Here is a 26,810-nt window from a genome sequence, read left to right as displayed (position 1 = left end):
CTGTCAGCAAGGAAGGCCAGCATCCCCTTATACTTCCCAATCGTTGGCTCTGCTTTATCTACGGCTGATGCCCTGTTGTCTCTTTCCTTCCCTACACCTTGCTTCTCTGGCTTTATTTCTCTCCTCCCTTAGTTTCCATCCCCTCCAGTTCGTTGTTTTCCTATATACTGATCCAATCCATTGCCTTATCTGTGATATGGGCCTACAAAGTGAAACGAATTCTTTAGTGAATGGCACTTTGCAACTAGGAGTACGCACATAGCCCTAATCAACAAAGCAAACAAGCTAGTCTCTGCCACTGTGCGATCAAAGATACTATATAAATGTATGGGGTTATGGAAAGACAACTTGGGAGAAACTGGCCAGGCACTAACGCATAGAAGCAGGATTGCAAACAGGATGAGTTTACTTAGCGCGGCTCTACTTAGTAACCTAATGACATGCACACAGTCCAAATCAAAAAAGCAAAGAAGACAGTCTCTGCCATTGTGGCTGCTCTGTTCCCTCATGCCATGGGATGAAAAGCAGATATAATCAACCATACTAATATTTGTAAGCTGCTACTGTAAGAGGATACCTAGAAACATCTTTAGTTATCACAAAATAAGTAACTGTATAATTTTAAACAGTTGTATTATAAAATGTCTCAGTAAAAAAAATTATTTTTCAAAAGTTCCAAGAATTGAGGGGGGAGGGGGGGGAGGGTTGGTAGGGGAAGAGGGAGAGACAGAGGTGGCACGTTTAGCATGGAACAATCTGGATCAAGATTTTCTTCTCTGCCTCATCCCAACAGGGACACACTGGTCTGTTATTAACATACTCTAAGCCCTTGAAATATGAGTAGCCACAACTGCATATCCTTAACATGAACAGCTAAAATTAAACTAAATTAAAATTATTCAATATTCATACCACAAAATATGCCAGTCTCACAAAAAAATTGTTTTCCACAGCTAGTGAGAAAACAACAACATACCTTATGGCCTCTTCCACAGACTGGCCAACTATATTTGAGGATGGGCCTGGTTGCGACAAAGGTGTCAAGCTAATCACCCACTTTACTGGTTTGTAGTACTCATCACTGGAACTTAACAGATAAAACAGTGTGGTCAGGAAAATCACCTGTAAAACAAATCACAATTTGAAAGAAAAAATGCATTAAACACTATGCAAATAATAGGATGCAAATATGTTTCAGATCATTTAACATGATTGGGAAACGCACAAAATGCTTCTGGACACACAGACTTAGAGAAATGCACTTCAGGTCATACAGATGCAGATCTGAAAGTAAATCTTGCCTTTGAAAAAGGGATTTGACAGTTAGAGTTCTGGAACTGAAAGAGTTCCAAGCAATCATTTTTAATTTTTTCCCCCCAGTACAGAGGCATCAGTCCTTTACTGCACTGAAGCTTGGAAGAGCTCCTAGAGAATCAGTCAGACTTTCCCTTTTAATCTTACCGGCATCTTTCTGTCACATATTACACCACTTATCTCTGTCCATTTAAGTGAGATATTTATTATCCTAGTTCTAATTTTGTCGTCTGTTTCCCCATTTTCCAGGATTCTGGAACCCAGATACTTGAAACTGTGTGTTTTCTGTAACAGTCTGCCAATCTAGTTTTAAGAATAAGTCTTCAGTGTTCACATCATTGAAGTTGCATATCACATAATCTGTTTTACCGCTACTTATTTTGAGCTCATGTCTCTCCAACATCTCTCTCCAGTTATCAAAATTCTCTTCTAGACTACCTATATCTCTCCTCACTGCACAGAATGATATCTGCAACAGCATGCATCAAGATGCTTCCTTCTGTATATTCCTTGAGAGGGTATCCAGGACAAGGAAAAACAAGGAAGAACTCAGTGTTGAACCCTGACACACTCCTACCTTTACCAAGAATTTATCTGTTTTACCACCAGAAGTTCTGAATATTGACATAGCACCTACATATGTGGCTTGAACAATCCACACAAAAGTTCTGGTACCATCTTCTCCCTCGAACACCACCAGATGACTTGTCTTGGAACTCTGTCAAAGGTCTTTTCCAGATCAATAGCAACCACCTTTTCCCTTGTACCTTGGCACCAAGGTCCTTTTCCTCCACATGTTTAGTATCTTTTCCCATCACATGATGGAGCTGAACAAGAGGGATATCTTCTATTCCAAGCTTTTTCCATGACTCAATAGCGATTCCATTTGGGCCTCGGCCTTATTTTTCATTTCTTTTAGAACATTTGCCACTTCATCTGGTCTGATGGAATGAAGAACTTTGGTGTAGTAGAGCATAAAATAGCATTACTCTCTTGGATTTTATTCTTTTAAAAGCTGTTCAAAATGCCTTTTCCATCAATCCTTTATGTGACTATCATCAATCAACATCATACCAGCTTCATCTTTGATGAACCTCACTTCCTTTATATCTTTGGTACTTTCACCAGTCTATACAGTCCCTTTCCCCCGGCCTTTGTTCTAAGTCTTATGTAAAATTTGTCCAAAACCTTTGCTTTAACTTTTGTAACTATATTCCTGGGCAATTTCTTTACATACTACTATTCCTCCATCTTGTTTGCTCCTACTACTTTGCCAGAGTTTAATTTTTTTTCTCTCATCTTTTATCACTTCATGTCTACTTTACTCCAACACCAAGTTGCTTTTTTGAATAAAGGCTTTCTCTTTTGATTCACCCACAACTAGTTTAGCACTCTCCAATATATCTGTCATCATTGCCAGTACCAAGTCTGATAGAAAAAGGAGGCGGGCTTGCGCCAGGTTGGCAGCTGGACGTAAAAACTTGCCATAAACTGACACGATGAGTCCTCAAATAAATCAAGACAATGGGAGAGTATTCTCTAGAAATGATGCATGGTGCCCCTGGCTGAGTGTTGTAGGTGAGGGCTACAGTGTAACTTCAGAAGCATGCAGTTAATGAAGCTAGCCCAGAAATCGAAGATCAGACTGGCATCTAGTCCAATCCCCTGCTCAAAGCTGGGCCAACATCAACTAAATCATCCCAGCCAGGGCTTTGTCAAGCTTGGCTTTAAAAACCTCTAAGGAAGGAGATTCCACCACCTCCCTAGGTAACCCATTCCAGTGCTTCACTACCCTCCTAGTGAAATAGTGTTTCCTAATATCCAACCTAGACCTCCCCCACTGCAACTTGAGACCATTGCTTCTTGTTCTGTCATCTGCCACCACTGAGAACAGCTAAGCTCCATCCTCTTTGGAAACCCCATTCAGGTAGTTGAAGGCTGCTATCAAATCCCACCTCACGCTTCTCTTCTGCAGACTAAATAACACCAGTTCCCTCAGCCTCTCCTCGTAAGTTGTCATGTGCCCCAGTCCCCTAATCATTTTCGTTGCCCTCCGCTGGACTCTCTCCAATTTGTCCACATCCCTTCTGTAGTGGGGGGACCAAAACTGGACATAATACTCCAAGTGTGGCCTCACCAATGCCGAATAGAGGGGAATAATCACTTCCCTCGAACTGCTGGCAATGCTCCTACTAATACAGGCCAGTATGTTGTTGACCTTCTTGGCAACAAGGGCACACTGCTGACTGATATCCAGCTTCTTGTCCACTGTAATCCCCAGGGCCTTTTCTGCAGAACTGCTGCTTAGTCAGTCGGTCCCCAGTCTGTAGCGGTGCATGGGATTCTTCCTTAAGTGCAGGACTCTGCACTTGTTCTTGTTGAACCTCATTAGATTTCTTTTGGCCCAATCCTCTAATTTGTCTAGGACACTCTGGACCCTACCCTCCAGCGTATCTACCTCTCCCCCCAGCTTCGTGTCATCTGCGAACTTGCTGAGGATGCAATTAATCCCATCATCCAGATCACTGATAAAGATGTTGAACAAAACCGGCCTCAGGACCGACCCCTGGGGAACTCCGCTTGATACCGGCTGCCAACTAGACATTGAGCCGTTGATCACTACCCGTTGAGCCCAACAATCTAGCAGCTTTCTATCCACCTTATAGTCCATTCATCCAATCCATACTTTTTTAACTTGCTGGCAAGAATACTGTGGGAGACCGTATCAAAAGCTTTGCTAAAGTCAAGATATATCACATCCACCGCTTTTCCCATATCCACAGAGCCTGTCATCTCATCGTAGAAAGCAATTAGGTAGAAGGTACAGATAGCATGCATCTGGGAAACAAAATGGAAAAGGCAAAAAAGATTGGGGAAGAATACAAAATAATTTACTGTGGGGACTCCAACTCAATTAACAGAGTAGCCATATCTCAATAGTAAAATAAAGGAAAGAGTGGTGACAAATAGAATCCGTGACAGGTTAACGATGGTCAAGCTGGCTTTTGAAGGTGGATTGCTAAATGCTTCCTAATCTGGCTGTACTGAGGATGAGAAGCCAACTCTCCGGAAGATGTTAGACAATGCTCTTCAGCAAATTCCAGAAAATGAGGAAATAATTATTGGCACCAATTTAAATGGACATGCTGGAAGAGACAGGCATGGATATAGCAGACAACACAGTAGCCAGGGCTACAGAACTTTACATGACAAAAGAGAAAGCATATTGCACCTGATATAAGCTCATGACTTAGTAGTATCCAACACATTCTTTACAAAAAGAGATAAACAGCTTATTACCAACAAGAGGGGAGCCAGACTCACTATTTTTCACGTTTCCTAGAAAAAAAACCACAGATATAAAGGACTGCAAGGTGATCACAGGAAAGTGTCTTCCTAGTCAACCTAGAACACCCACCTTAGATATGTGTCTTAGAACATAAAGAGAAAATGAAAGAGGGCAACACCAAAGATTAGGTGGCAAAAACTACAAGTTAAGGGTGAGGGCTTATGGAGTTGGTTATGGAGAAGATGAGGGCAGCACCACCACATGTGGAAGGAATGGATAAATTTGGGGATTTTACCCGTAACTATAAGGCATTTTTTCCAGATCTCAAATAATTTGTGTGGCTCTTTTTTACACCCTCTCCAGTTTTTCAACATCCTTTTTCAAATATGGACACCAGAACTGGATGCAGTATTCCAGCATTGATATCATAGGGTTATCATACGTCCGGATTTTCCCGGACATGTCCGGCTTTTTGGGCCTGAAATCCCCGTCCGAGGGGAAAACCCCAAAAGCCGAACATGACCGGGAAAATAGGGAGAGGCCGGCGCCACTGGATGCTGGGCCGGGTGCCGGCCCGGGGGTGCTCGGCCGGGTGCCGGCCCGGGGGTGCGGGGCCCGGCCCGGGGGTGCGGGGCCCAAGGGCCAGGCCGGGGCCGGCACCCCAGGAGCTAAGCCAGGCTGGAGACGCTGGGGCCGGCCGCCGCCGCTCAGTTGGGGGGGCCAGACTGGGCCGCGCCTCCTCCCCCCAGCCCACCTGCTGCCTGCTTCAGGTTTCCCGCGAATCAAATGTTCGCGGGAAGCAGGGGAGGGGGTGGAGTTGGGGTGGGGCATGGGCGGGGCTGGGGGCGGGGCCCCGTGGAGTGTCCTCTTTTTGGACACTCAAAATATGGTAGCCCTAGATATCACCAATACTGTACTCAGAGATAAAATCAACTCCCCACTTCTCTTCACTACTCCTTCATTTATACATCCAAGGATCGCATTAGCCTGGTTTTGCCAGATCATCATACTGGAAGGGCACCTCTTTCTGTGCTGCTTTCATCACATAAGCCATACTGCTACTCACAAAAGGGGGAGTCAGAAAGCTGGACAAGAGCTCTCCTGGATGATTAGGACTGCCCTTGCTTATGTCTGAAAGCGAGCCATGGGGATATAATAAGGCAGCACAGAGCTGAACTGATGAGCTGCCGGCAGAACTCCTTCCCACCTGGAATGCAAAGTGTGCAGGACTGGATTACAGACTGAAGCCCTAGGGGCACTGTCACACAGGACAATTTTAGCCCAGTCTGCACGGCACCACACTCACACCATGGCCTCTTCCCTTATTTGGAATGGCAGCAGGGGCTTCCCTTTCCTAAGGAGCAACAATGCAGCAGCATTTGAGGATCCTATCCTACCTTGGAGAAGTAGGAGGGACAGAAGGGAGTTAGTTAAACTAAATGATACAGACATACAGCTCATTTATTTGAGCTGATCATTTAATTAATATTAAGTGCAAATGCATGTAATTAGAACATCACACTCCAACAACTCCATTTATATGAATGTGCAATTAAATTTTGAAAAAAAAGAACGTGTATTGTGCAAAGTAATGCCAGGAATCACAAGATAAATACCATATTCAATATAACTGACTTGCCCCCTCCTCCCACAAACAGAATAGTTCCAACATTACATGCAAGATCAAGACATGTGTTCCCCTTTGTCCATGAGTAGATCTTAAGTAAGCTTGAGTATTTGTTTTGGAAAATTTCAGAATCACCTTAGTCACTAGTGAAGAAGCAATGTAAGGCTCTATTAAGTTCAATTGTCAACAAAAGAAGAGGGAGGCCACTGAAGATAACCTGTTAAGCCATTCTTTGCAAGTCACTTAGTGATTTCTTAATTTAAAAATTAAACTATAAGCAAAAATTAAACTTCTAAGTCATAACTGAGGCACCAAAGGACTGCATCTAAACGGAAAGTGACTAGTGAGAAAATTCTGTGCTAAAATATATAGCCTAGCACTATATATTAATGTAGTTTCATTGTGTGCGAGACAGGTCTGTACATTGGGAAACATGTCTACCCCTGCTGTTCACTGAGTTATTTTCTCTCCAGAGGCTTTACTGCTGACATATTAAAAAATGTGTTGAAAATTTCCATATTCCCCAACAGAACTGCAGGTCTCCTTCGGCCAAATAGCACTTTTATCTTCCTGTTCTGCAGTAAAAATGTGAGCTGAACCAACTTTATTCACTGTTCATCTGTAGAAAATGGGTAAATTCAATCCTACTTTAAACACTAACAAAACAGAGCTAGCCTGTGTCACTGATTACAGGGCCAGATTAACCCTAGGTTTAAGAGAGTACAACTAAAGAAGAGCTGTTCCTCTGTGTGCTAGGTTGAATTGCTGAGACACCCAGAGGAATATCAATTTAAATGAAGACAACTGGTCTATTTGGACATGTAATAGGTCCTTGCCGGGGCTCGACCCTTCCGGCGGGAGGGGAGCCACACCGACTCACTCCAGTTGGGGCAGATAAACAGTTATCTCAGCAGCTCCGGCCCTCCTGGTGCAGGGACGGAGCAAAACCGACAGCTAGCTAGGGAGCCCCGACCCTAGATCAGGGCGGGGCCCACACAGTTCTAGCTCAGGCCCTTGTTTGCAGGGGGCTGAGCGGATAAACAGTTCAGAGGCCCAGGCCCTGGATCAGGGCGGGGCAAACACAGTTCAAGCTCAGGCCCTTGTTTGCAGGGGGCTGGGCGGATAAACAGTTCAGGTAAGGCACGCTAGGCTTCTGTAGCTGAGCGTTGGGTGAGGGGGAAGCCTGCCACCCGTGAGCAGGGGTGGCAGGGGGGAACGCAGGCCCACCCACTCCACTGCGTTCCAGCCCGGGGCCCTAGCAGCGGTTACTGCCGCTGCTGGTCAGTGGGGTATCCAGACCGCAACACACTGACATTGGCTCACACTCGGTTGCAGCCGGACCGGGGTCGGCTACCCCTAGGCTACTTCCATGATCCCCCTCAGAGCCTACCTCGTTCGTCGCGCCGGGCTCGGGCCAGTCCAACTGCATGGGCTCCTCTCGGCCAGGGCTCGGTGGCAGGTCCGGTAGCTCTGCCGGGAAGTCAGGCCAACGGTCCTCGGGCGGCTCCTCCGGGTAGCAGCAGGGGCGGAGGGGTTCGGGTGCAGTCTCACCCTCAGGGTTGGTGGGGTGGGGCTCCCAGGGATTCTCCCAGTGACGGGCGCAGACGGGCTCCGGTGGCTCCTCCTCGTAGCGTGCCCGGGGTAACTCAGGCCAGTTAGGGCCCAGGCCTCGGAGGTCTCCTGGTCAGGAGCTCCCGGCCGCACGTCTGCTCCCTGTGGTGGCTGGCCGCCGACTGAGCTCTGGCGGCCGGCCTTTATACTTCCTGTCCCGCCCCTTGACTTCCGGGGGGCGGGGACAGGCGGCGGTGGCTCCACCCACTCTGGTGCCTGCACGTGGGCTCCCTCTTCTGGGCAGGAGGGGAGCCACACTGACTCACTACAGGACATAAACACTGGAGACTTTTATTAAAATAAAGGTGTTATCTGACTTCCAGAGAGTTCTCTTGCCAAAAAAAAAAGTTTAAGTGTTTGAGACACAACTAGTCTTGAGACCTTAATGCAGAGCTGCTTTGTTGGATTTCTGAAAGAGGTGTGCTACATGTGAGTTAAAAGATTCACATCATTTTCATCATCTAAATCTGTAAGAGTAAATATTTATTAATAAGTTGCCTTTGATATAGTGTTCTGGTCAACTCATTTCTGAAGTGATGATTGTTACTGAGAGAGGCATCTTCATAGAAAGATGCAACACAGAACAGGTAGCTAAGGGTTCAAATGGAGGACCCATTAACCCAGTGGCCCTCAAACTCTGGGGTGCCCCCGCCCCAGAGGGCACAGAGGAACACGGAGGGGAAGGGGCAACAGGGCCTGGGCCAGCTCCCACAGGGTGTGGGGAAGGAGCCCCAGCTGCAGCCCTGCTCCAGCCCCAGTCACAGCCCCTCTGCTAAGCTAATTGTGCAAAATGAGGGGGAGGAGGCGGCATGGACTCATTCCATTACTGGTAAGAGAGGACGCAACAGGAAAAATGGCACCACTGCATTAACCCCTTGAGGACAATATTCCAGGGAGAGGTGGGTGGTTCCCCCACTGGTGAAAATACACGAGTCAGAACCTTGAGACACTTGATCACTCGGATGAGAAAAAAAATGTTACGGTCTTTAATATGTGGATGACATGCAGATATTGCTGCTACGTGAATCTGGAGTGAACTGATCGAGAGATCTGAATCCTTAAATATAATTTGTATGGGAGCATATGAAGAAACAGTATGAGTTGGAGTCAAAATGCCCTGAGATGACCAGACTGAAACTTTTCCACTTAGCATAAATAGATCTTGTTGAATCTTTTCAACTTTGTATTAAGATATTCTGCACAACTCTAGAACAAGTCCTTTTCATGACAGTCAACCTGACAGCATCCAGACAGTGTTATGCAGGGATGCTGCATCTGGATGCAAAGTCTTCCTTTTATCCCGAGAGGCAGTGATAGTGTTATTGTTATTGGAGAACATATGGAAAGCTTTATCAGTTCCAGAAACCAGTATTGCCTAGGCCAGGCTGGACATAAGAGGATCATCAGTGCTGATTCTTGCTTGATTTTCTTCAGTGCTCTTGGAACAAGAGGAATTGGCAGGTACATAGACACCGATGCTTGTGGAATGCATCCACTCAAGATCTCAGACTCCAACCCCCTGTGGAACACAAGTTTTTACATTTCACATTCTCTTGGGTAGCCAACAAGCCAATATCTGGAAATCTCTACTGGCTGAATGCTGATTGGATGACAGGGTCTTTTATTGATCATTTGTGGTTCTGTGAAAACTGTTTGCTCAAGCGGTCTGCTAGCATATTCTGTAGCCCTGGTAGATGAAGGACTGAAATTGTCAATTTGATGTTGTATGCTCCAGTTCCACCAGATAGTAATTTCTTTGCAAAGCGGGAGAAGATCTGGCTCCTCCCAGTTTGTTTATATACAGTCGAACTTCAGAGTTACCACCACCTTGAAAAAGTTGTTCTTTCAAAAGTTTACAACTGAACATTGGCTTAATACAGCTTTTAAACTTTACTATGCAGAAGAAAACTGATGCTTTTAACCATCTTAATTTAAATGAAACGAGCACAGAAACAGTTTCCTTACCTGGTTCCTTTAAAAAAAAAGTTTTTTTTTTTTTTTTTTGTAGTTTATGTTTAACACAGTACTGTACTGTAGTTGCTTTTTTGGTGTGTCTGCTGGTGCCTGATTGTGTAGTTCCAGTTCCAAATGAGGTGCGTGGTTGACTGGTCAGTTCGTAACTCTGGTGTTCGTAACTGAGGTTCTACTGTAAAAGATTACTGTGGTATCGTCTGTTATTACTTGGATTCTTGCGGTGGATGTAAGGAAGAAACTACTCTGAGTTCTAGAATATTGATATGCAAAGCGAGTCTCCTTTTGGGACCATAAATCCTAAACTTGTAATTGGGATGGGGGGGGGGGAGGGGGCTGCACCTAGACAAAACGGAAGCATCTGTCTCTAGGATCTTTGTTGGAGGAGGTAGAGAAAAGGGAATGCCCTTGTATACTTGATATGGGTTTTTCCACCAGTTTAAGGATAAAAGGATTTCTTGTGGAATCTGTATTTCCATGTCTATATGATATCTGTTCGGATCGGTAAGCGGACTTCAACCATTCTTGTAAACAACAAACGCAAAGTCAGCCAGACTTTCGGGTCTGCAGACTGATAATGTGCCTTCCCAACTACAAACTGCAATTATGTCCTGTGTGCTGGGGGGATGGAAATATACATCCTGCAGATTGAGAGCTGCAAACCAGTCTAGAAGGTCCAAGGTATAGATTATTTTAGCCAGGGTCACCATTCTGAATATGCACTGACAGACAAATGTGTTCAGAGCTCTTAAGTTCAAAATGGAGCACCAAGCTGACTTCCTGGGAACTAATTTACTTGGGTTAGTTTCCCAGATGTGAAGAAGAGCTCTGTGAAGACTCATCTGTCTCACCAACAGAAGTTGGTCCAAAAAAAGTGGTGCCGAAGCGATCAGTACCAGAACCAACAGCCCTATCAGCACGAGAGCAAACCCATGAGGTGATACTTCAGACTCTATATCCAAGACAGAGACAGAATGACTTTGTCAACGCCAGAGGGACCCTTGTTGAGGCCTTCAGCTGTCCTCTTTTCAAGCTGAAAGTGGAGATGTCTCTTTCAATTTAGATGGAGACCTGCGTCTATGCTCCTTGGATGAGAGGTGCTGAAATCTTCCCCTTTGTGGATGGGAAGAGGGAATGACAAAATCATCAGTAGAAGGCTTTGATTAAGAAGGAACCCTAGAAGCGGAGACACAGGTAGTTACTGTGGAGGCACTTTTTGCAAAGAACTGCTTGGACCCAGAAGGAGCCTGCTTTAAAGGGTCTTAGGAGGGCCTTAGACGTATCTAGGAGAAAGAGCTTTAACCGACCATCTCTTGCTTTTAACATCTGTTTTGAAAACAAACAAAATAAATTTCTCGGTGATGTGCCCCTCGCAGACAGGAAATAAACTCACAGTGTCCATCTGTCATAAATGAAGGGGGGGGGGGAAGCTCCCTTTTATGGGCACCCAGCCAGCCAGCTAGCTATAAAACCCCTCTTAATAGTTGTTCTCTACTTGTTTTACCTGTAAAGGGTTAAAAAGTCCATAGGTAAAAGGAAGGGAGTGGGCACCTGACCGAAGGAGCCAATGGGCAGGCTAGAACTTTTAAAATTGGGAAAAGACTTCCCCTTTGTCTGTCTGTTATTGTTCTCCCTGGAAGAGGGGGACAGAGCAGCAATGCTGTAAAAGCAGCTTTGGGCCAGGTATGGAAAAATCATCAGATCATACCTCGAAACTACTAATTTAAAACCCCAGATACGCAAGTAGATCAGAAAACGTCTAGAAAGACATGGTGAGGTTTATTTCTTTTTATTGCTTTATGGCTTGGGAACTCCTCTGTGCTAACCCCAGTGCTTTTGTTTTGCTTGTAACCTTTAAAGTGGACCTCAAGAAGCTATCTTGATGCTTAATCCTTGAAATTATTTTTTTAAAACCTAGCAAAAAGCCTAAATTCCAGATGTATTGTCTTTCTTTTTGTTTTTAATTAAATTTACCTTTTTTAAGAACAGGATTGGATTTGTGTGTCCCTGTAGCGGGGTGAACACCTGCTCCAGCCCGGAAGGAGTTGGAAAAGCCCTGCAGAGGGCTGGGGAAGGGAGCAAAACCCCGGCTGATTGGCGGAAGTGGCTGCAGCTGGGGCTATGCCCCAAACTGAGCAACTAGGCCTTATAAGAAGGCCAGGGCAGCCAAAAGCTGAGGAGTCTCACTCTGACAGGAGAGAGAGACAGGCCTGGCTGCTGGGGAACTCACTGGGAACATAGAGTGAGGCAGGGTTGGGGAAAGGCCTTGGGGGCAGGGAAGCCCTAGGCAAGCAACTCCCCGGGCTGCAGGGCCTGGTCCTAAGCCCACATAGGTACTGGGGTTGCAGAAGGGCAGCCTGAGCGAGGGTAAAGGCAGCCAGTCCAAACCCCTTATTGCCTGTGATGATTGGCTGATAGACTGCAGTCCGCCCCATGGCACGGGGGCTAGATGTGACTGGCAGTAGCCACGACTGAAGCGACGGGGGGATAGGGGACAGGGGTTCCCCTGGGTGGGGAGACCCAGAGAGAGAGTGGGGTACTGCCAGGGGGGCAACACCCAAGCCAAGGGCACCGGGATCTGGGAGGGACATGGGGGCCAACGACAGGTGGGACATCTGGCCTGCAGAGGGCGCTCCAATGACTGGTGAGCTAATTCCCGAGACGACCAGCAGGAAGCGCCACATGGGGCGATTCTGCGCCTGATGACAGTCCCTAAGAGTTTTGTGCACATGTTGTTTAATCTGATGGCAACAGCTGATTTCCTTTGTTTTCTTTCTCAGCTCTTCCCCGGAAGGGGGGTTGAAAGGGCTTGAGGGTACCCCACAGGAAGGAATTCCCAAGTGCGCCTTCCTAGGTTTTCAAAGGGGTTTTTGCACTTGGATGGTGGCAGCATCTACCCATCCAAGGTCAGAGAAAAGCTTTATCCTTGACCCATCCGGTGTTTAAGGTAAGTTATCCTGTTTAGGCCTATTCGACATTTTTTGGCCTTAATGGTTAATCCTACCTCCCTTATGCGCTGGAAGACGGCTTGGAAGTGTTCTAGGTGTTCTACCCATGAATCTGAGAATATAGCCACATCGTCAAGGTCAGTGACTGCAAATTCCCCAAATCCAGCCAGAAGGTCTCTGGAAGGTGCAATTTGCAGTCTGAAAGGGAGCACATGAAATTCATACAGCCCTACATGGGTGAGGAAGACTGACCTTTCCTTGGCTGGGTCATCTAGCAGCACTTGTTAGTACCCCTTATTTAAGTACCTCTTAGTTAAGTCTAAGATGGAGATGAATTGGGCAAATCCCAGTTTTTCCAATAGCTCATCTGTGCATGGCATTGGATAGTTTTCTGGGCGAGTTATACCATTTACGGTAGTCCACACAAAAGCGGATTTCCCCATCTGGTTTGGGAACCAGAACCACTGGAGATGCCCGTGCACTCTCAGAGGGGCGGATTACAGCCATCTGTAATATGTCCTTAATCTCCCTTTCTATTGCCGTTTTGACTTGCGGAGCCATTCGGTAGGGTTGGGCTCTAATTGGACAAGCATCACCTGTGTCAATGGAGTGGTAAGCCTGTTCTGTCCATCCTGGAGTGGCTGAAAACATTGGCGCGAAGCTGGTGCACAGCTCCTGGATTTGCTGTCGCTGCTTACGCCCAAGGGTCATGGAAAGGCTCACCTCTTCTACGCCACTGTTGTTTTTTCCTTCATAGTAGACTCCTTCAGGCCACTCAGCATCAACTCTTTCCTGGGCTGTAAATTGGAGAACCCTGATTTCTTAGGAATAAAAGGGCTTTGGAGAATTAACATGGTATACTTTAGGTTTTAGGGTAGGGTCTGGGAACGCTAGGAGGTAATTAACAGCTCCCAGGCACTCTCGGACCATAAATGGCCCCTCCCATGATGCTTCCATCTTATTGGCCTGGAGCGCTTCTGGACCATGACTTGGTCACCCACTCTGAAAGAATGCTCTCTGGCATGTTTATTATACCAGGCCTTTTGCTCTTGTTGAGCATCCTGTAGGTTTTCTCGAGCAAGGGCTAGAGAGTCCTTGAGGGTGTTTTGCAGGTTGGTTACAAAGTCCAAAATGTTAGTTCCTGGAGAAGATGTAACCCCCTCTCATTGCTGCTTCACCAACTGTAATGGCTCCTTAACTTCGTGGCCATAAACGAGTTCAAAGGGTGAAAATCCCAAACTGGGAGGTGGAACAGCCCTGTAGGAAAGGACCCAGAATATCCACAGCTACATGTTGAAATGGAACCTCAATTATGGGGAGTGGCTGGAGAGGGGCCTTGACCTTGTCTTGAGGCTTTCCTACCCTCTGGCACACCTCAAGACCAGACACAGGTAGAAACGTTCTTGCCCATTCCCTCCCAGTGGAATGACTTCCCCAAATGGTCCTTGGTCCTGTTCAGCCTAGCATGGCCACTAGGGTGATCGTTGGCTATGCTCAAGAGTTTTTCTCTATACTTAGTTGGAACTACCAACTGTCTTGGAGGATGCCAATTCTCCTTGTGCCCACCAGAAAGGGTTTCCTAGTATAAAAGTCCTCCTACAACAAACCTGGACCTATTGGAAGAGCTGAGAGGTGGTGGGTCACTCCATGCCACTGTCCAAGCACCTTTGAGGCTTTAATCCGCTTTCTGCTCTGCCTGGAACTGCTCCCTTGATGCTGGAGACATTAGTTCCTTGCTAAGATTTGGACTTGGGCTTGGTCCGCCATAAGCGATGCAGGTGATGCTTGTTTCATCGACTGTGAACTGGTCTTCGCTGCTACACTAGGTTGTATTTCAGGCTCTGGTTGAGCTTCTTCTGCTGGTTTAGCTGCTGCTGCTGCTGCACATGCAGGCTCTGTGGCGCCCTTTGATGCTGGCTCCCCTGACTCTGGTGGGGTTGCAAGCATGGGCTCTGGTGCTGACTGCTCCACCAGTACCAATCCTTGGGCTGGTTCTGGCTGGGTCCCAAGAACTGGATCTACAACAGCTGCCATAGACTTTGGTCTGGGATCTGGTTTCACCACCTCTGGCTGGGGTCCTGTAGGGGGCTCAGGAATGGAGTTAGGTGTGGAGGCCTGTTTAGCCTGGCTGCGAGTGACCATCCCCACCCTTTTTGTTAGCCTTACATGGTTGGCTAAGTCTTCTCCCAGCAGCATGCGAATGGGATAATTATCATAGACTGCAAAAATCCATATACCTGACCAGCCCTTGTACTGGACAGGCAACTTGGCTGCAGGCAAGTTAAAAGAGTTGGCCTTAAAGGGTTGCACCATCACTTGGGCCTCTGGATCGATGAATTTGGGGTCCACCAGGGATTGGTGGATAGCTGACACCTGTGCTCCAGTGTCTCTCCATGCAGTAATCTTCCTTCTGCCCACACTCAGTTTCCCTTTGCTCTGGGGGTATTTGCGAGGCATCTGGGCCTGAAGGCTCTTGTTGGGACCCCAGGCTGATGAGCTGCAGTCGGCTGGTGCTCTTGGGGCAGTTGGCCTTCACATGCCCCAGCTCATTACATATGAAGAATCGCCCAGCTGATTGTGGGCTGGGGCGAGGTGGGTGGCTGGAGAGTAGAGTGCTGGGACGAGAGGGCATCTGGGGTTTCCCTGACTGTGTGGAGGGCTCCTCCTTGCGAGTTGGAGCCTTGGGCTGACTCCAACGGTGGGGTGTCGTCTCAGGTTGCTCCTTCTGGTATCCACACCAACTGCTACTAGCTTTCTTCTTCTCCACCACCTCCACCCATTTGGCTCCCATCTACCCCGTCTCGATCACAGTTTTGGGCTTCCCATCTAGGATGTATCTTTCTATTTCCTCAGAAATACCCTCTAAGAGCTGCTCCATCTGTATGAGGAGTGAGACATCTTCCAGAGACTTAACATTTGCTCTTGATATCCAGGCATCCCAATTTTTTACAATGTGGTAGGCATGTCGGGAAAATGCCCCATCTGGTTTCCACCTTAGGGCTCTGAACTGCCGACGGGCATGCTCAGGTGTTAGCCCCCTCCTAATTCTGGCCTTTTGTTTAAAAAGTTCGTGCTTGTTCACGTGTTGTTTAGGCATTTCAGCTGCCACCTTTGCTAAGGGTCCACTGAGTTGTGGCCTCAGCTCCACCATATACTGGTCTGGAGGGAGGTTGTACCCAAGGTAGGCACTTTCAAAATGTTCTAAGAAGGCCTCTGTATCATTGCCTACCTTGTATGTGGGGAATTTCTTGGAATGGGGAACGGTACCTGGAGAAGGACTATTAGGACTACCTGATTGATCCAGCTTAGCCTTTTCCAGCTCTAAGCGCTTCAGCTCCACTTCCAAGTGCTTCGCTTCTCTCCTCTGCTCCACTTCCTCCTCCAAGCGCTTCATCTCCAAATGCTTCGCCTCTCTCCTCATGTGCTTCCACCTCCAAGCGCTTCATCTCTAGGAAGAAATTCCTTTCTTCTGCAGTTAGAACTCAGCCTGGGTTAAGGGCATCCCTCCATCCTGGCACCGGGACCTCAGGAAAGTAAATGCTATCCAAAATTGGCCTGTCCCTAAGTCAAAGAAGCAGGTCCAATCCTTCTTGGGCTTGGTCGGGTATTACTGACGATTCGTACCACACTAGAGCCAAATTGCGACCCCACTAACAGACCTAACCAGAAAAAAACAAACAAACAAAAAGCAACAACAGCCAAATGCAGTTCAGTGGATTGAAAAGTGTCAAAAAGCCTTTAACCAGCTTAAGGCAGCCCTTACGTCTGACCCTGTACTAAGAGACTCAGACTTCAACCAACTGTCAGTCATAACCACAGATGCTTCCGAGCGTGGTGTAGGAGCAGCTTTAATGCAGGAATGACCAGATCAACAATTCCATCCTGTCGTGTTTCTCAGCAAAAAAAACGTTCTGAGAAGGAAAGCCACCGGTCAGTCTCAGAAAAAGAATGTTATGCCATTGTGTATGCTCTGGAGAAACTACGCCCATACATTTGGGGACGGAGTTTCCACCTGCAGCCTGACCATGCTGCATTGAAGTGTGAAAGGGCTTGAGGATACCCCACAGGAAGGAATTCCCAAGTGCGCCTTCCTGGGTTTTCAAAGGGGTGTTTGCACTTGGCTGGTGGCAGCATCTACCCATCCGAGGTCAGAGAAAAGCTGCAACCTTGAGAGTTTAATACATGCCTGGAGTGGCCAGTATTACGTTTTAGAATCCTTGTGGGCCCCCACCTTCCACACCTGAAGTGCCAGAGTGGGGAATCAGCCTTGACACCATCGCTGAGGGGAATATCTGCCTCCGATGGCTAACAGTAAGAGTAAACAGAAAATAGGAGGAAATAAGTGGAAAACAGATGGCTCAGACATCTCAAACCAGGGGTAGTAGCACAGTGCATTTGACAAAATTTTCATCTCTGAACCACTGGCTGAAGTGAAAAGGTATTCTGAATATTTTAGAAGAAATTATCTTGTCGCTGCACATAAAATGGAATCTCTACAAAAATCTGTTTCCTTTCTAGCAAATAGTGAGTTTCTGTGAAACTGTCAACCTTTGAATTTCAAGTGTTTCCACAAAAGGAGTAGAGAATAGGGCATACTGAATTTGAGCTTAATGAAATAAAGGAAACTGCAAAAAAGACATCCAAACTTGTAAAATTACTTACTAAAAACAATTTTATTGAAGAGAAAACTGGAAACTTTAGAGAACCAAGTCAAGGTTCAACATATCCATATAATTCACAATATAGATTCTGAGCCTCAGAAGTTACAGAAAAACCTCACACCTAATATTCACAAACAGGATATTCATATGACCTAGTATACATGGAAAGAAGTTGTAAGGACTCCTCATGCAAGCCCAAAGAAGAGGAACTGAGGTAGGACTACTGATATACATGATAGGGAATCAAACTGGAAAGCTGCAAAACCTTAAGAGTTATCTGAGACCTATTACACTGGAAAACGATCATATGAAGAGACAAGTAGAAAGTTACCTTATTCCCAGCAAAATTCCATGTTATTTTGAAAGAAAAATCATCCTCTGGATGGTAGTTCAGCTGATTTTTTGCTAGGAAAGATAATTTAAATCCAACAAAACCAGCTCTCCAGAGTTCTCAGAATGACAACTAACATGTTCATTTTAATAACTGTCCCAGTGAACAGAGTGTTTGGATCCCTGTATACCAGGCTCAGTGGACAGATTTACTGCTTATGCTAAGGAAGCCCTTTTTCCTTTTTTTAAAATTATTTATGGTTATAAGATGATGATTTTTTACTGTGTACTTTACCATTAGTAGAACTTAAAGATTTGATCCACTATATCAAAATGATTATGTTCTCCCTTTTGGGCAAGAATGTTTGTGAAGGATTTACACAAATGAAAGCAAAAGAAGATAGTAGAGGACTATCAGAAATAACTCCCTCTCCCTGAGGGATGCGGGGTGGAGAGAAGCAAAGCAGGGATAGGGTGGAGATGTGGTCTTTAAGAACTGTGAAGACCTATTCATCAGGCTCTTTTCATCTTTAAATATTTTTATTTCTAATATAATCTCACTAGCCTACAGAAACTGCCTTCAGTTGTTTCATCATGGGTGAAATATTAGACCCAGGAAGAAATATAAATAATTATATACACAAAATCTATTTTCTATGCTTTTCTCTCCCAGTTGAAGTAAGGGACAACTGCAAAACAGCATAACTACAAATAGATGTAAAAGTTATTTCTCTGGAACTTAAGGTAGTAATTCAGCTAAGAAATCCTTATAGCCCACTCTTATTTTTTACCCAAGTGTGATTGAGAACCCACACAATTGCCCTGAATTAGCATTTGATTTAAGTTATGCAATTTTAGTTATCCAAACAAATGGAAAAAGATCTTGTTCTCTTCTCCTCACTGTCTCCATTAACTGCTGAAGTTAATATGGCAGTAGGCCTTTATTTTCTTCCAATTATTCAAAACAGATATTTTGAAAAATACACAACAAAAACACCACCAGGATTTCAATCACACTTCCAAGGTCAGTATTTGTTTAGATTAAAAAACCCACTCAGGCCAGAGTCCTTGACACAAGCTCACTCAGTGTCTGAGATCTAGGTGATCACAAGCTCTGTTCCAGCCATTAAGTTATTTAAAAGTAGCAGCTGTCAACACACAGCTGCAATGGAAAGAAAGAAATCACCTCTAACATCAGTAACTCCACACAGCTGTGGCTATCAGATTTAGAATCAAAAGAATCTTTAAAAAGCTAAGCCTCCCCCCCCCCCCCAAAAAAAAACCCAACAACAACAAAGCAATACCTTTCACTAAAAACGAGCGTTTTTTAAAGTATGTATCAGACCACTATTTCAATATGTGCACTAGTGTTAATAAATACACAAGTCTAAAAAGCATATTGTAATGAAAAAAACATTTTGGTAAATAAAACTAATTTATTGAAAATACTTCCTTAATGAATGCAATATAAAACAGAATTCTGTATTCAGCAGTTTTGCTTACAATTCCCTACAATAACTTTACCCTACTTAGAACAATGCCTTTGTTCAGAGATGTACTGTAGAAAAACTGACAATACTAGATTTTAGAAAGAACTGTAAACAAAATAAGTGGACACATAGTCAGACCAAGTTTTTCGACAAGGTTAAAAGGATTCTGAAAGATTACAATCTATGCATATAAAAGTTGTTAGAGATACTCATTTAAAAATGACCTACATAAAACATGCTTATTTAAGTAAAGTGGCCTTCCTAAACTCATACTAATAAAACCTTTTCACATCACACTATCCACATACATGGAGGTAATAGAATAGAATCAGACCGTATGGCTGGAAGGGATCTCCAGATGTCACCAAGTCTAGCCCCTAGAATCTGAGGCAGGACCAAGTTTATCTAAACCAGTGGTTTCCAACCTTTTTAAGCACAAGATCACTTTTTGAATTTAAGTACAACCCAGGATCTACCTCAAAGAAAATGTAGAAACAACAGTAATTTCATAAACCCAAACACCCTTGACCCGACCTTCTCCGAGGCCCCGCCCACTCTATCACTTTCCCCAACCCTCACCCAGGCTTGGACAGGTGGTTGGGGTGCAAGAGAGTTTTTCAGAGGGTGAGAGGGGCTCCAGGCTGAGCCTGGGGCAGAAGGTTGGGGTGCAGGAGAAGGTTCAGGGTGCGGGCTATGGAGGGAGTTGAGGTGCAGGAGGGGATTCAGGGTGCTGGCTCTGGGAATGGACTCAGGGCTCAGGCAGAGGGTTGCAGTGCAGGCTCTGGGAGGGGGCTGGGGCAGGGGTGCGGGCTCTGGGAGGGGATTTGGGGGGGGGGCTCCAGGCTGGGGTGCAGGGCTGGGGCGGGGGGTTGGAGTGCAGGAGGGGTTCAGGCTCCAGCCAGGCACCGCTTATCTCAAGCAGCTCCCAGGCAGCGGCACAGCAGGACTAAGGCAGGCTCCCTGCCTGCCCTGGCTCCGCGTCGCTCCTGGAAGTGGCCAGCATGTCCGGCAGTGGCTCCTGGGGGTGGAATGGCAGGGTGGGGGCGGGGAGAAGAGAGGCAGGTGGCTCCGTGCGCTGCCCCCATCTGCAGGTACCACCCCTGCGGCTCCCATTGGCCGCGATTCCCTGTTCCTGGCCAATGGGAGCTGCGGGGGCGGTGCCTGCAGGCAAGGGAAGCACACAGAGACCCCCTGCTCCCTTCCCCGAGAGGCTGCAGGAATGTGCCAGCTGCTTCCGGGAGCGGTGTGGGGCCAGGGCAGGCACGGATGGCTGCAGAAGGGTTGGCAACCCTAGACTGAGATGGCAATCAACTGTCAGAGGCTCCACGATTGACCAGTCGATCACCATTTACTAGTTGGTGACCACTTATCTAGACCATCCATGACAGGTATTTGTCTAACCGTTTCTTAATCTCCAGTGATGGGGATTTCACAAACTCCCTTGGAATTCTAATCTATTACATAACTACCCTTAAAGTTAGAAAGTTTTTCCTAATATATAACCTAAATCTCCCTTACTATAGAGATTAAGCTCATTACATTTTGTCCTGTCTTCAGTGGACATAGAGAACAATTGGTCACAGAGCTCTTGATAATAGCCCTTAACCTATCTGAAGACTTATCAGGTCCCCTTGAGGAAAAGACTGAACCCAGTTTTGTTAACCTTTCTTCATAGGTTGGATTTTCAAAATTTTTAATCTGTAGGCCTCACCAGAGCTGAGTAAAGCAGGACAGCTATCTCCTGTGTCTTACATATGAGGCAGTACTACCACCTACCCAGTTATTCCCCATTTTGCAGCTGAGCATTTGATTTTTTTCTTTCTAAGGAAGTACTTTGCATAGGTCTTGATATTAATGTTAAATTATGTCTAGCATTAACTTTTAATTGCCAAACCTATATTCTGTCCACCATTCCAATATGGGACTTAGTTTAACTCCCTAATCATCTTTTAACAGGTTCCCCCCCCTCACCCCCCCCCCCTTTTATTTTTTAAGAAAAAGAGTCAGATAAGTGTTCCTTCCTTCCCCCCCAAATGGTAGAATTCCCACTCCCCTACCCACAATCTATTCTGGCGCCAAGTTCAGGATAGGCAATATGAAAATATAAACCAGTGATAGGATTAAGGTCTAATCTTTCAGGATTCTGCAGGTCTAGAAATAGGAGCTTTATAAAATTAGATAGGGGAGACTGCCAATTTCCCAATTGGGTGGGGAGGACAGGGGAGAAGAGAGGCACAGTTCTTGTTCTTAAGCCTAGAACAGGGGTGGGCAAACCACAGCCCGCGGGCCAGATCCGGCCCATCAGGACTTTGGATCTGGCCCATGGGATTGCCATCCCTGTGGCACTGCGGGCCCCGCACCACTGCTGGAAGCGGCCGGCACCACATCCCTGCGGCCCCTGGAGGAGGGAGGCAGAGGGCTCTGTGCGCTGCCCTCACCCCCAGGCACCACCTCCCGCAGCTCCCATTGGCCAGGAACGGGGAACTGCGGCCAATGGGAACTTCAGGGGAAGTACCTGCAGGGGAGGGCAGCATGCAGAGCCCTCTGGCCCCTCCCCTCCCCCAGAGGCCGCAGGGACATGGTGCCGGCTGCTTCCAGGAGCGGCGCGGTGCGGGGCCAGGGCAGGCAGGCAGGGAGCCTGTCTTAGCCCTACTACGCACCACTGCCATGCCAGAGCTGCTCCAGGTAAGTGATGCCAGGCCGGAGCCCGCACCCCGAACTCCTCCTGCACTCCACACACCACCTCCCCTGAGCCCCCTGCTGCACCCCGCACTTTTATCCCCTACCACACCCCTCCTATATCCCAACCCCCCTGCCCTGAGCTCCCTTGTACATCCCACACCCCTCCTGCATCCCAACCCCCCTGCCCTGAGCCCCCTTGTACATCCCACACCCCTCCTGCACCCCAACCCCGTGCCCTGAGCAAAAAAGTTTGCCCGCCCCGGCCTAGAAGGTCCCAAGGTAACAGATTTAGAAGTCATAGCATTTTTATGAATTTTAAAAAGCTATTTTAGATCATATTTAAAGGACTTAATATTCCTTTTGCTATAAACCCTGTACAGTAGTTGGACTCTTGGTAATGAAGATATACAGCTTTATAGGCAGCAGACAAATAATAATTCCAGTGAAAGTTTTTGAAACTCTGAAAACTCTAAAATATTTTAAATATATGTGGCATATGCAGAATATATAATGATTTGAAATAAAAGATTTTAAATTCTTTTAACTGCTTTGCACCACTCTGCTGGCACAAAGCATCTGGCAAGCTGTATTAATCAGCTCCCTGATACACCCCCTGTACAAGTAAAATTACACTTTTTCCTTCTGACTCCCTAGCAGGGGGTACTTCTATGAGAGAGTTTGACAAGGACATCCCTACACCCTAGCATTATCCAGTTTCTATAATGGCCCCTAGGAGCTTTGAACACCTTCAGTGTAATTGTCAGTAGCTTCCAAGCTATTTTAAGTAGTGCCAAGGACTGAACTGGCCCCAGGATCAGGCAAGTACACCACTCTATCTCCATCCTTGCTCAGGTTGAGTGTATTCTAGCTGCAGCGGAGGATGTAGACATTTATCATTGTGAGTATAGGATGACCTGCATTATTTATGAATGGGCAAAATGGTTATCCCCAAAACTCACGTTGATAAAACCTTCATGCTGTATCACACCATACCACATATTAACGATCCACATATGCACATATTCAAAACAAAAGCACTTTAAAAAAATCCAGTCTGATCTGTGAACAAGAATTCACTAATATTTAATGTGTTCCTTTAAATCCTTCATTCTGTGGAAGATGAATTGATATCCCTAAAATCCTTGGTGAAAGCTCCTTGTTTATATCAACTTAGAGGGAAGTAAAATGAATAGTATCTGTCCAGTGCATGCTACTTACCAGTGAGAGCACAAAATTGAGAAGGGCTGTCCCACTATAGAAGAGGATTGTCACTAATGTCGTTACTGTGGTGAAGAGAAGGCTCACATTACGACTCATCACTATCCATAAGGACTCCAGAATCTGGAAAGGAAAGGAAAAGACAGAAAGTCACTACTTTGATTAAAATTATCTAAAATATAGATGTGGTCAGAGAATGATTTCTCCCTGCAACAAACCTGCAAAGAATAATTCTGTTTTAAACAAGACAGTTTTTGGTTTTGACAAAAATCTAAGATTTTTCATTTAATCATCCCTTTTGTCAAAAAGCTATTTTCCATCAAAATGTTGTAATGGATTTTTTTGACAATTCTAATAAAATACATAATTTTAATACAAAAGACTGTGTGAAGACATCAATTCTTACTAGGAAGACAGTGTTATTTACTGTTTTATTGCTGCTAGTTTTATTACAAACAGTGAACTTTGTGGAAAGAAAAAAATTTCATCCTTTCCTCAAAAGTAGGTATGGCAGTTAAGTCAGAAAACATGCTGCAGTAACATTACAAAGCTAAATTCAAATAAAATTGTGTTGAAAAAAATTACACTGAGTTGGGCTATTTAATTTTCTGACTTGTTCATTCAATTAACTCAATACAGAAGTTATGATTTTGTGTAAAGGTACATTACTAAGTTAGATTAGGTGTGGACAGTAAACTACAGTCCACAACATAAAATCAGTAAGTGCTATTTTGGGAGAACTGGCTGACTGCTTACTAGTTGCAGGTAGCATCGGAGAGATTGGTTTTGAGATGGTTTAAAAAAAAGTGAGAGACTTAGTACAAGCAGGTTGTTCCAATTAACAAGAGAAGTCCAAAAAAGGATAGCACAGAGCAGGGAAGTACAGAAGGTAAAACTGAGCGGAAATAAACTGAAGTAGTAGTAAGAACTACGACAAAGGTAGGAATTTTGAAGATAAGGACAGCAATTTTTCAGTTGACACTGAAGTTGGTAAGGATACAGTGATGTATAGAGTGTGCATGCACAGGGTGTGGAAACACTAATACTCACATTTTAGATTACAGTTTTTGGGAGGTCCTAAAAAGGGAATTGCAGTAATCAAGGTAAGAACTTACAAATGCAAGAATGAGCAGTGCTGAGATAGTGACGGATGCAGAATATGCCACAAAGGCTAAAGAAAGCAGACTGAGTTTACCATTGTAAAGATACAGGTGAGTTTATACTGAAGGATTACTTCAACACTCAGAGGTAAATAGAATGTCGGGGTAAAGAATGTTAAGACACAGAAGTCATTCAACAAAGTAGCAGGTTAAGTCAAGAAAAGCACCCAGTTAACCTGGATTTGGTAATAGGAAATTTAGGTGGGAGGCCAATTTTCATTTTTAGGTCAGAGGCATTAGTCCATCAATGCAATCAGAGTATTATTTTTTTTTAAGTGGATGCCAGCAGCTTGTCTGGCAAAACAGAAAATTAAATATCTTGTATTAAATAGAAAAATTTTGGTTGTCTTTGGCTGTTGGACAATGGCTTCTTTTGCCGTGCCTGCAATGAGGTCAGATTCTGGAAATTAGAGGAAGTGGAGGTAAGCAAAGGAGGACACTGGTGTAAAACGAAAACGTCAAGAAGTGCAGAGTAATGGCTGTGATACTACTGAAGACATTCACATTCTGATCCAAAATTGCATCAAACTCTTTGCAGTGCATGATGAAATTACAAATCAGGTGAGGAAAGGAACTAATAGGGTTGAAAAAATAGATTTTAAAATCTAAGTAATAGTTACTAGAAAATGTGTTTAGTGGTTTCAGCATTAATAATTTTCACTCACCTAGTCTACTGATTAGTCATAAAATGAAAAATTTAGCTACGCAATTGGTCTGAGTCTCAATACTTATATATAGTACATGAAGTTATTCACAGCTTCGTCAACTCTTGACTGGGCTACAACACTTTAATATACCTGGGCATGAAGCCTTCAGTACAAGCTAACTGGTACACAGACTGTTGCAGAATGTCACCTCACCAACACTGGCTATTGCGAATACCTCCTGTCTTCTGCTTCCTACACTGACTTCCCAGAGAGTATCAAATTAAGTTCAAGGTCTCAGTTCTTATCTTCAAGGTGTTCAATGGCTTGGGCCCAGGGTATCAAGATGAAGACCATGGTTGACAGCTTCACTCCTCTGTTACAATGGTACTTTCTACAATAAGCATAAAACTTGCCTGTGCAGAAGAACAGAGTGCTTTCTAAGGCCAGCCCAAGATCATGGCATTAACTCCCACACGAACCATCACAAACCTCACCACCTTCTGCTCTAACTGCAAAGCACATTTCTTTGATCTTGCCTTCTCTAACATACTGCAACAGGTTGCTAAATATATTATATAAAACATTACAAAACAAATTACTCCACTGCACACTTCTCTCCCTGGGAAGAGAGAGAGTACAAAAATGTGGTAGATATTAGTCACATTTTATGCACTACTGGAAGGCCGTCATATACTATAGTGATGACCATGGCATAAAAACCTATATAGAAGCTTAAACAATGCATGCCATTAACTTAAAGAGAATTGCTATGCATGAATAGTTTCTTCCCCAGGCAGGGACTAGTACACCAAGTCAGAACCCACTGTGTATATTCATATTCAATTAATAAACTCCCAAAATTAGAGTTCGTTATTTAATTCAAGTTATTAAATAGGAATTCAACCCTCTCCCCCAAGCTATTTTACATCATACTCTAAATTTACAAATAATGGCAAAAGGAGGTTTATAGTAGAAACCAGGTATTGGACTTTGTGCAAAATATTGGGCATAGATATATTATGCTGTAAATGAAAGGAAAATGTAGAAGGAAAATATAAATCTGCCCTGGGGAAAGTTGGGGACAGTAAGTCTACCAAATAAACCTGTGCTACTATAGTGACCATTTGTCTTGGGTGATTATAGTTCAATTCTGCAGGTCTAAATAAGACTTCTTCCTTCAGGAAAGCCAGCTGACATCAGTAGAATTAAGACTTCCCTATTGTGCAAGGTCTGGACTGCTAACCCAAGGGTTTTGACAGTGAGACTTGGATTACTTTCATATCTCAATTGCTCTATTTAGATTTTGAGAAAAGCACAGACAATCTTGCAGCATCAGGTCCTTTGCTGGGAGAGGGATTGTTTTCAGCATAACTTTGAAGTTTGAGAATGAGGAAGGGCTGGTATCTAGCTTACCCCTCAAAAGGTGACATCCCTTAAAAAGAGATAAACATTAACTCACAAAAAAGTCACTTTACCATGGACAAAGCCAGAGGGCCCTTTGGATTATTACTGAAGAACAGTTCATATGAACTGTAAAACTGGACAATTCCTTAGCAACAGTTTTCAGGGCTACAACAGACATCAGGATATTTAACAACTTGAGGTATCCTTTGGACAATAGAATTGGATTGTAGAGCCCAACTCAAGTTGGAACATATATACCGCTCAGGTCCATGAATTGCAAAAAACATAGCTAAAGAAACCAAAATAGGTGAAGCTTACTGAAAGTTTTAATAGAGAGTGCCCTCTGTCTTCCTGACCAGAATATCTTTGAAGAAGATACTAACTGCTAGTGTAATGATGGATGACTTTGTGAAAGCAGCCAAGGATCGACTCTAAGGAGATATGAGCCAGGTCTCTCA

The 26,810-nt window shown here is 44.9% G+C and overlaps 1 protein-coding gene across 2 annotated transcripts in view; it reads right to left on the bottom strand.

The window, feature by feature from the left end:
- Positions 1-26,810, bottom strand: part of TMEM245 (transmembrane protein 245) — a 138,304-nt gene that overhangs the window by 31,081 nt on the left and 80,413 nt on the right. For both annotated transcript variants that reach the window (XM_054018802.1, XM_054018803.1), the window contains 2 exons: positions 23,142-23,264; positions 977-1,122 (listed from right to left, as the gene is read on the bottom strand). In XM_054018802.1, coding sequence (XP_053874777.1) covers positions 977-1,122; positions 23,142-23,264 — 269 coding nt within the window. The remainder of the gene's footprint in view (positions 1-976; positions 1,123-23,141; positions 23,265-26,810) is intronic.

Source organism: Malaclemys terrapin, chromosome 2 (assembly GCF_027887155.1).
Source record: "Malaclemys terrapin pileata isolate rMalTer1 chromosome 2, rMalTer1.hap1, whole genome shotgun sequence".
NCBI lineage: Eukaryota > Metazoa > Chordata > Testudines > Emydidae > Malaclemys > Malaclemys terrapin.
Note: the sequence above shows the minus strand (reverse complement) of the source record. Positions and strands in the feature narration are given on the sequence as shown.